Genomic DNA, 10,145 nt, shown 5'->3' on the forward strand with positions numbered 1-10,145 from the left:
TGACATAAATGTTTGTTATGATGCTTTGACATTTTTGTACTTTATTTCTTTATTGAAAGAAAATTCTATGAAGAGAAAAGTTGTTTGCAAATGTGGTTACAATGCTAAAAAAATTAAAAGTTAAAGCTAAAAAAAGAAATACACTTTGAGTTAACATTATTTCTTTATGGGGGAAAGATGTTATGAGCTAGGGAATGTAACAAGTACACTACCCAGCATGCAACGGGAGTGACGAGCATGCGCGGTAGTCCCGAAAAGTGTTGCATGTCGTCACCCGACAGCTAAGAAAGAGGTTATGAGTACGCTGTGAAAGTAAACATCAAGAACTCAGCCAACACGCCTCGTCTGCATTATTTATAATTAGACAGACAACACATATACAGTGTAATTTTGTTTTGTTTACAAGGAAAGAAAAGCGAAAGTTAAAAAATGGAGATGTCATATATGTATGTGCTGCGGTTGTTTTAAGAAGGTTGCGACAGCTGCCGTAAAGGAGGTGCGTTGCTAGCCTGGTTGCTATGTTTCCGGTTGGTGGTAAAAGTGTTGGTCATGAGTTTGTAGTCTGCTCAAATCTCTCAGTAAAGTTATTCATTGGATTATAGCTTTTGTTTTGAACTTTATTACACCTTGGAGCGCTTTTTCCCGTCCATTGTTTTCCTGCTTTTGCTATCTGCGCCTAATGACTGAGCTACGTGACGTCATTTCTTGTGATGTCACACGGAGCATTTCTGGTCGGGACGGGATTCGTTCCCAGGGATTCGAATAAAGAACCAACTCTTTTTCTTTACTATAGTGGTCTCGATAACGGGTACCGGTTCTCAAAAAGGGATTCGAGTCCGAGGACTCGGTTCTTTTCTTATCGAACAACCGAGAAAACCGGTTTCGAGTATCATCCCTAGTCTTGGTTTATATTATTGTATATACAAGGTCATAAAATCAGTGTCAGTTGAGTCGGTCCATAGGTTGCCTGTAGGGATTTTTAATGTCCAGCAGATGTCAGTATTTAGTGACACAGTATCAATACAGTTTTGCAATGTGTCGAAACGCTTCATGACGCCTCATCAACCCATCACTAATACAAAGCTAACTAAACTTGGGTCGGACGTGCAAACTACCAAAGTACATACCAAGCTGGATGGCACTGGAAGTAGCCAAGAAGGTAAGAAGCATAAATACAAGCAGCATCGGAATCTTCATACAAGAGTTGCCGAGTGCCATCCAGCTGCTTAAATAGTGTCAGGCTGATTGGACACAGCTGTGCACGTCTCACAACTCCGCCCACAGGAACTCTAGGAAGAAACAAACAATAAGAGCCAGGTGTGCTGCACCAACAAAGGCAAACTGAACACACACCACAAGATGGCAGCAGGCGGTGACACTCTATGCTTCTTCCTACTCCTTTTCCAACATGTTGAAAAGAGAAACTGTCAATTGTGATGTACCATGTTGTATGCATGCATGTTCCAAATAAACGCAAACTCAACTCAATTTAAAACATTTTACCGTACTTTCCAAACATTTTTTGTCTAAATAATCAAATAAATATTATATCTTCTTGACTTGTGATTTACAGCAAACTACCCATCAAATTGTTTTTCCATTTACCGTAAAATGTTGTGAAAATTTCAAAAAAACAACACTATATTTTAAAGTAAAATGTTGTAAATGTAAAGTTTTTACTGTAAAATGGACAGTCTACTTAAAACAATTTATATAATTAATAATGACTTCCAGAGGCAAATTCATATTATTTGTTCCTACAAGCTGCCCTCTGCTTTAATGTTTTGTCTTTTAAAAAAATAGAAGTGACATATTTTCCGGACCATAGGGCGGATTATAAGGAGCGCTGCCGATGAATGGTCTATTTTGGATCTTTTTTCATATATAAGGCACACCGAATTATAGGGCGCATTAAAGGAGTCAATATTATGTTTATAAATGGAAAACATTTCCTTGTGGTCTACATAACATGTGATGCTGGTTCTTTGCTCAAAATGTTGCATAGATGATGTTTTACTCATCATCTTCAAGTCACTTTCAGGATGCGCCACAATGTGGGCAGTCTTATTTACGTGCCTCCACTTGGACAGCGTCTTCTCCCCGTCATCATTGTTGTAGCGTGCAAGGACAGGTGTGGAAGAAGTGTCAAAAGATGGAGCTAACTGACATTCACACTTTACTTCAATCAATAATTGAGCAGCATCTCCTCATCCGTTGCTCACTAGTGCAACAACAACGCCCGAAATGTGTCCCGTGAAAAAAACGTCCGACCGGAACTCTCTAATAACTAAAGTTCCTTGGGTGAATAATGTAAACTCACTACACCGGTATGTTTTAGTGCTTTCATGGCGAGTTTACTGACAGATATAAGCATACTTTCCAACCCTCCCGTTTTTAGCGGGAGAATTCAGCGCCTCTCCCGACAACCTCCCGGCAGAGATTTTCTCCCGACAAACTCCCGGTATTCAGCCGGAGCTGGAGGCCACGCCCCCTCCAGCTCAATGCGGACCTGAGACCTAGTGGGGACAGCCTGTTCTCACGTCCGCTTTCCCACAATATAAACAGCTTGCCTGCCCAATGACGTCATAACATCTAGGGCTTTTAGAGAGTAGAGTGCACAACTGCGCACACAACAAGGAGACGACAACAATCAATTAAACCTCTGCATTCAGAATCGAATGGGTGGCTGATAAAATTGTCCGTTGACACTCATGTCCAGCAGGGGTCCTGTCGGTACTTCCTGCTGCGGCTCCTGATGTGGGCGTCCTCTTACACGCCTTCGTGTTCGTTTGTTGGCACGACGGAACCTTTCCTGTTCGGAAATGTTCGGACAGTCACGACTCCAGTGACCAGGCTGGTCACAGCCGAAACAGTGTCTACCCCGGACCGGCTTTGAAACATCGTGTTGTCCACCACCCGAGTCCAACCGCACGTCTGTTGAGGATTCTTTCCTCCACCTGTTGGAACTCAAAAGCAAGGTCACCCACTGCTGAATATACCCTAGCTGATCTTTGACCTTTTGGTTCTTTTAACCTTTTATCTTCAGCGATCTGTAATTTAAGTAGTCGTTTCCTTGTTGCTCTGTCATTAGCCCTATTTTGCATGGGATGAATAAAATGTCCTGCCATATATTGTTTTTGGCACCTTGTATATCAGGGTTAACTTTGTCCAAAGTGTTGGGCCAAAGGTTCCCTCCCGGAGGTACAGGTGGGAAAGCAAGGTCAACAATGGCTTGCATGTATGCATCGGCAAGAGACTTATATTGTAGTATGTCCAAAGTGTTAAAGTCATGTGTCAAAAATGTCTGCCGGAGAAAATGGTCAGACGTGTACAAGGGGTTAATTTTCGGAGGCAGGATTAATCTTAGAGGGGGCGTGTTAATACCTCCTTCTCTTGTCACTGGAGTAGGGGGCGGTGTCCTAGTCAAAGTCTGGGCGGGTCGTTTGAATTGTCTTGCGCATGCGCGGCAGACAAAAAACCAATTAGTTCATTCTGTCATTAATCATCGTTTCTTTTGCTGCATTTCGTTTTTTCACGTAATCCCCGTTTACTTTTATCATACGCCAAACTCTTAAATTCTCTCCCTGAGTGTTCCATTTTCAGCAGCACACACACACACGAGCACGCGTAAGCAATCCCGCTCACACACACTCACACTCAGCAGCACACACGCACACGAGCACGCGTAAGCACTCCCGCTCACACACACTCACACTCAGCAGCACACACACACACGAGCACGCGTAAGCACTCCCGCACACACACACTCACACTCAGCAGCACACACACACACGAGCACGCGTAAGCACTCCCGCACACACACACTCACACTCAGCAGCACACACACACACGAGCACGCGTAAGCACTCCCGCACACACACACACACACACTCAGCAGCACACACGCACACGAGCACGCGTAAGCACTCCCGCTCACACACACTCACACTCAGCAGCACACTCTCTGCGTTTCACTTTACCATAAAACTTCCAGTTACTTTTTTTTTTTTAAATTTTTAATTTTATTTTACCAGACGTTTGAGTTAACGACTTTTCGAGTATTGTAAACTCCCTCTTAACCCTTTCAAGGAACGTTCTCCTTTTTTTCTCTTTTTTTTCTCTCTACCTGCTAGTTCCATTGTCGACAACCGTCCATTCAATTGATCATTACACAGTAATGATTAATCACATTCCTCCCCCGCTGCCATCACATTTCTGTTTTTCACACTCCAAGGCCATGTGTCTATATTTTCTTAATTCTAGTGCCCTTATCGCACTGGGATCTTCCAACCCGGGAGTCTTTATTGTACCTTTTACAAATGGCCTCCAGCCTTTTCCGTACGTTTCAGTGCCCTATTATCGTCACTGGGATCTTGCAACCCGTACTCATTAAGGGACGACCAAATTCCCAGGGTAAGCTACACCCAACTATTAGTTCACTCGTCAATGAAACTGCCCGTCACGTAATCGAGACACAATGGCCTGAGTTGACCACTTATTTACTATTTTAATGCAATGGCAGGCAAAAATGCAATCAATCTATCAAAATCACCAATCTGTGCCTGGGATTAAAAAACAGTGTTTGACTTACAGACTTCAGGACAGACTCCTAACACAGATTTTATCTAAAAAGAAAGGTTCTGCTTACCTTGAATTGGCCAATTGAGTCTGTCCAGAAGATTGCAAGAAGTCATCAATCAACAGCGTGCCATCTCGGACGAAGCCCCCAAATTGTTGCGTCGACCAGCATTCCTCCAATGGGGAATTCAAATGGCTAGTCTCTCCTAGATTCTTTTTATGGCAATACGCTGATGTTTATATTCAATCTCCAGGCAATAGTTGGTATTTTGTAGTTTATTCTCAAAGCTTAGAGGACAAACCTGAGACCAACCCAGCACCCAAGCGTTCCCTAGCCCGGTCCAGATCGGTCTAGCTCAAACCCCCCGGATGTCCCGTGATCTTCCGTCTGTCCCTCACCCCCACTCTCTTTGTTTAGACTACTCCGAGTTATCTCTACTCTGACACATTCCAATCTAGAAGGCCAACACCTTACTATGAGACTCAAAAGAAGGAAGAATACTAGCTATTCTTTATATGACTATAGGAGTTTAGAAAGAAGTAACACTTAAATATGGATATGCTTCCAACAGTGTATACATGTATTACAAGTCAAATATATAATTGTTTACATGTATTACAAGTCAAATATGTAAGTGTATACATGTATTACTAGTCAAATATGTAAGTGTATACATGTATTACTAGTCAAATATGTAAGTGTATACATGTATTACTAGTCAAATATGTAAGTGTATACATGTATTACTAGTCAAATTTGTAAGTGTATACATGTATTACTAGTCAAATATGTAATATACATGTATTACTAGTCAAATATGTAAGTGTATACATGTATTACTAGTCAAATATGTAAGTGTATACATGTATTACTAGTCAAATATGTAAGTGTATACATGTATTACTAGTCAAATATGTAAGTGTATACATGTATTACTAGTCAAATATGTAATATACATGTATTACTAGTCAAATATGTAAGTGTATACATGTATTACTAGTCAAATATGTAAGTGTATACATGTATTACTAGTCAAATATGTAATATACATGTATTACTAGTCAAATATGTAAGTGTATACATGTATTACTAGTCAAATATGTAAGTGTATACATGTATTACAAGTCAAATATGTAAGTGTATACATGTATTACTAGTCAAATATGTAAGTGTATACATGTATTACTAGTCAAATATGTAAGTGTATACATGTATTACTAGTCAAATATGTAAGTGTATACATGTATTACTAGTCAAATATGTAAGTGTATACATGTATTACTAGTCAAATATGTAAGTGTATACATGTATTACTAGTCAAATATGTAATATACATGTATTACTAGTCAAATATGTAATATACATGTATTACTAGTCAAATATGTAAGTGTATACATGTATTACTAGTCAAATATGTAAGTGTATACATGTATTACAAGTCAAATATGTAAGTGTATACATGTATTACTAGTCAAATATGTAAGTGTATACATGTATTACTAGTCAAATATGTAAGTGTATACATGTATTACTAGTCAAATATGTAAGTGTATACATGTATTACTAGTCAAATATGTAAGTGTATACATGTATTACTAGTCAAATATGTAAGTGTATACATGTATTACTAGTCAAATATGTAAGTGTATACATGTATTACTAGTCAAATATGTAAGTGTATACATGTATTACTAGTCAAATATGTAATATACATGTATTACTAGTCAAATATGTAATATACATGTATTACTAGTCAAATATGTAAGTGTATACATGTATTACTAGTCAAATATGTAAGTGTATACATGTATTACAAGTCAAATAAATAGCATTTAGTTAGGTTGAAAAAGGTGTTTTAATGAACAAGATGATGGTTGTAAACACAAACTTGCATTCTTCTCCTCAGGATGCTGATGAAAGGTTGCTGTAACAAAGCACACATCTTTGGAGAATGAAACCACAAATAGATGGAGGACGACTGAATGCTCCAGGTGTGCAGTGATTAAAGCAAGCAGGTATAGAATGTTCCAGGTGTGCAGTGATTAAAGCAAGCAGGTATAGAATGTTCCAGGTGTGCAGTGATTAAAGCAAGCAGGTATAGAATGTTCCAGGTGTGCAGTGATTAAAGCAAGCAGGTGTGTTCAGGAGTCGTCAGGCTTGTCCAGAGGAGGTCCGCAGGGCTGCAGCATCTTCTCCATGAGGTTGAAGCGGACACGAGCCTTGCTCTCGTTCTCGGCCACAGAGAAGTAGTTGAGCAGGTCAAAGTGTCCCATGTAGGAGCAGTAAGAGTCCCGGTGCTGGTTCACTAGCCACTCCCACTTGCTGGTGTCTGCGTGGCCCGTGCCGATGTACTTGGACTGCAGGTGCTCCAGCTGGCTGTGGATGTTGTACCTGTCCGTCATTCTGGGAGCACAACAACACATTTCTACTATAGTCACTTATTCTTTATAGTCACTTTAGTGCATAGTCACTTATTGTTTGCTACATAGTGAGTTTAGCAGCTAACATCGACTCTTCTACTCTTGCATATTTTACACGAACTTTTACTCAAACACACACATGTTAGCTGTAGCTGCTAGCTGTAGCTAACTAGCTGCTAGCTGTAGCTAAAGCTAACTAGCTGCTAGCATGCTAACATCATCACACTTTGAAGGCCAGCGAACATGTTCCCATCCACCAAAGCACAGTAGTCTAGTACAGTAGATTGTAAAATGACTTACTTTGTTATTTGTCCGAGACAAGTCTTAGCAAGAATATTCGTGCAGGAAAAGTCCAAAGACGCAACTTTCTGCTCTTGTTCCTTACCAGGCCGCGTGGCGACTACTTCCGGTGTGGCCGTCCGGACCAAGAAATGTTCCGACATGAAACATTAATGTGCAGCGTTTACTTTCCCGGAACACGGCTAATTATTCCCTTTCTTTTAATTATTTATCTTTTTTTACTCGTGTCATTGTCATATTTATGCGGATTAAAGTCTCTCTGTAATTGCACGTTTGATGTTAAAAGTAAATGCAATGAACATTTCCGGGGTTCTGTCCGTCAAAACAAATGTACTTACGCATAGGTGCCGCCTTCAATAAAGTTGCGTTAATCCTCAATCAATATTATTATTATCATTATTATTGTAATTAGTATGATTAATTATTATTATTATTAATATTAATATTATCATCATTATATCAATATATTTAAGCAATAGTACTCACTAAAGGCATTTAGCAAAATAAGTGTGTACGTGGTTGGACTAACAGCTAATGTATTTATTCTTACTATGCATGGATTAACATACAAATATAAATGTCAAATAAAAGTCAACGTTTTGGGGAAACAAAAACAATTATTATTCATAAAAATTGAAGTTTTCAAGTAAAACCTATTTTCTGTATCCCGATGGAGATGTAGAACCTCAAATACGTGACTTAATTGACATATGTTTATTTTAAAATAATTTAGTGTTGTGTGATGATATATTGTGGGACTTAAAAGCACCTTCATGTATTTGTGTATGCATTTAATTCCATTCAAAACATAAATAAATGTAAGCAGGATAATCTAATGAGTTAGATCAGTGTTTAACTGTAGGGCCGTGAGCGCCCCCTGCAGGGCCGCCAGAATATATATGTATGTCAGCAAACTTGTAATGCGCTTTTCCACCACATGCGGCAGTAATGAGCATATCAGACTAACAGAAGACGTGTGCAGATAAAGTAAAGAAGTTTCTCAAGCGCAAAAATTAAGACTAAATATTAGCAGTAAATGCAATTAGCAAACTAGCAATGCAGCTCAAAGATCAGGTGATTCAAGCGAGTTGGTCACTTATTAAGCTAGTTCTTGTAAACATAACTTCAACTTTCAGATAGCTGCTGTCCAACAACCTCGCTAGCAAGAGGTCACGCTCAGAGAGGTTAAAGGTCACATCTAAAACACAGTTGGCTAGCTAGTTAGCTGGTAAACCTAAACTCTAAACGAGGTGTTAAAAATAAACACATGCAAATGTTTCCGCCTAACTAGCGCACAGATTAGCCAGCTAACTAGTCAGCTAGCTAACTAGTCAGCTAGCTATCATGCTAACATTCAAAACATTGTCCAGAAATACTACCTGGTGTCAATAAAGCATGTTATTGTCCAAGTAATAGTAGTGTTTGCTAAGTAATAGTAGTGTTTGACAATCATGTTACTGGCTAAGTAATAGTAGTGTTTGACAATCATGTTACTGGCTAAGTAATAGTAGTGTTTGACAATCATGTTACTGGCTAAGTAATAGTAGTGTTTGACAATCATGTTACTGGCTAAGTAATAGTAGTGTTTGACAATCATGTTACTGGCTAAGTAATAGTAGTGTTTGACAATCATGTTACTGGCTAAGTAATAGTAGTGTTTGACAATCATGTTACTGGCTAAGTAATAGTAGTGTTTGACAATCATGTTACTGGCTAAGTAATAGTAGTGTTTGACAATCATCTTACTGGCTAAGTAATAGTAGTGTTTGACAATCATCTTACTGGCTAAGTAATAGTAATCATGTTACTGGCTAAGTAATAGTAGTGTTTGACAATCATGTTACTGGCTAAGTAATAGTAGTGTTTGACAATCATGTTACTGGCTAAGTAATAGTAGTGTTTGACAATCATGTTACTGGCTAAGTAATAGTAGTGTTTGACAATCATGTTACTGGCTAAGTAATAGTAGTGTTTGACAATCATGTTACTGGCTAAGTAATAGTAGTGTTTGACAATCATGTTACTGGCTAAGTAATAGTAGTGTTTGACAATCATGTTACTGGCTAAGTAATAGTAGTGTTTGACAATCATCTTACTGGCTAAGTAATAGTAGTGTTTGACAATCATGTTACTGGCTAAGTAATAGTAGTGTTTGACAATCATGTTACTGGCTAAGTAATAGTAGTGTTTGACAATCATCTTACTGGCTAAGTAATAGTAGTGTTTGACAATCATGTTACTGGCTAAGTAATAGTAGTGTTTGACAATCATCTTACTGGCTAAGTAATAGTAGTGTTTGACAATCATCTTACTGGCTAAGTAATAGTAGTGTTTGACAATCATGTTACTGGCTAAGTAATAGTAGTGTTTGACAATCATCTTACTGGCTAAGTAATAGTAGTGTTTGACAATCATGTTACTGGCTAAGTAATAGTAGTGTTTGACAATCATGTTACTGGCTAAGTAATAGTAGTGTTTGACAATCATGTTACTGGCTAAGTAATAGTAGTGTTTGACAATCATGTTACTGGCTAAGTAATAGTAGTGTTTGACAATCATCTTACTGGCTAAGTAATAGTAGTGTTTGACAATCATGTTACTGGCTAAGTAATAGTAGTGTTTGACAATCATGTTACTGGCTAAGTAATAGTAGTGTTTGACAATCATCTTACTGGCTAAGTAATAGTAGTGTTTGACAATCATGTTACTGGCTAAGTAATAGTAGTGTTTGACAATCATCTTACTGGCTAAGTAATAGTAGTGTTTGACAATCATCTTACTGGCTAAGTAATAGTAGTGTTTGACAATCATGTTACTGGCTAAGTAATAGTAGTGTTTGACAATCA

The 10,145-nt window shown here is 38.5% G+C and overlaps 1 protein-coding gene across 2 annotated transcripts; it reads right to left on the minus strand.

Moving 5' to 3' along the window:
• Nucleotides 1-6,421: 6,421 nt before the first annotated feature.
• Nucleotides 6,422-7,458, minus strand: sf3b5 (splicing factor 3b, subunit 5). Of its 2 annotated transcripts, XR_009827152.1 has the most exons (3): nt 7,300-7,458; nt 6,651-6,982; nt 6,488-6,570 (listed from the first exon to the last, which is right to left on the minus strand). XR_009827152.1 is itself a non-coding variant. In XM_062057579.1 (2 exons), exons 1-2 carry the CDS (start codon nt 7,440-7,442, stop codon nt 6,721-6,723), a joined length of 405 nt encoding a protein of 134 aa, XP_061913563.1. In that variant the 5' UTR covers nt 7,443-7,458; the 3' UTR covers nt 6,422-6,720. The 2 variants fall into 2 exon arrangements, 1 of the variants encoding a protein (XP_061913563.1); XM_062057579.1 differs by having other exon boundaries at nt 6,422-6,982.
• Nucleotides 7,459-10,145: the final 2,687 nt, after the last annotated feature.

This window comes from Entelurus aequoreus, linkage group LG09, assembly GCF_033978785.1.
Source record: "Entelurus aequoreus isolate RoL-2023_Sb linkage group LG09, RoL_Eaeq_v1.1, whole genome shotgun sequence".
NCBI lineage: Eukaryota > Metazoa > Chordata > Actinopteri > Syngnathiformes > Syngnathidae > Entelurus > Entelurus aequoreus.

Coding starts and splice junctions, on each gene's coding strand:
- sf3b5 (XM_062057579.1), bottom strand. CDS start 7,442: ATGTCGGAACATTTCTTGGTCCGGACGGCCACACCGGAAGTAGTCGCC. Junction 6,983..7,299: donor TGTCTCGGACAAATAACAAA/GTAAGTCATTTT, acceptor TTGTGCTCCCAG/AATGACGGACAGGTACAACA.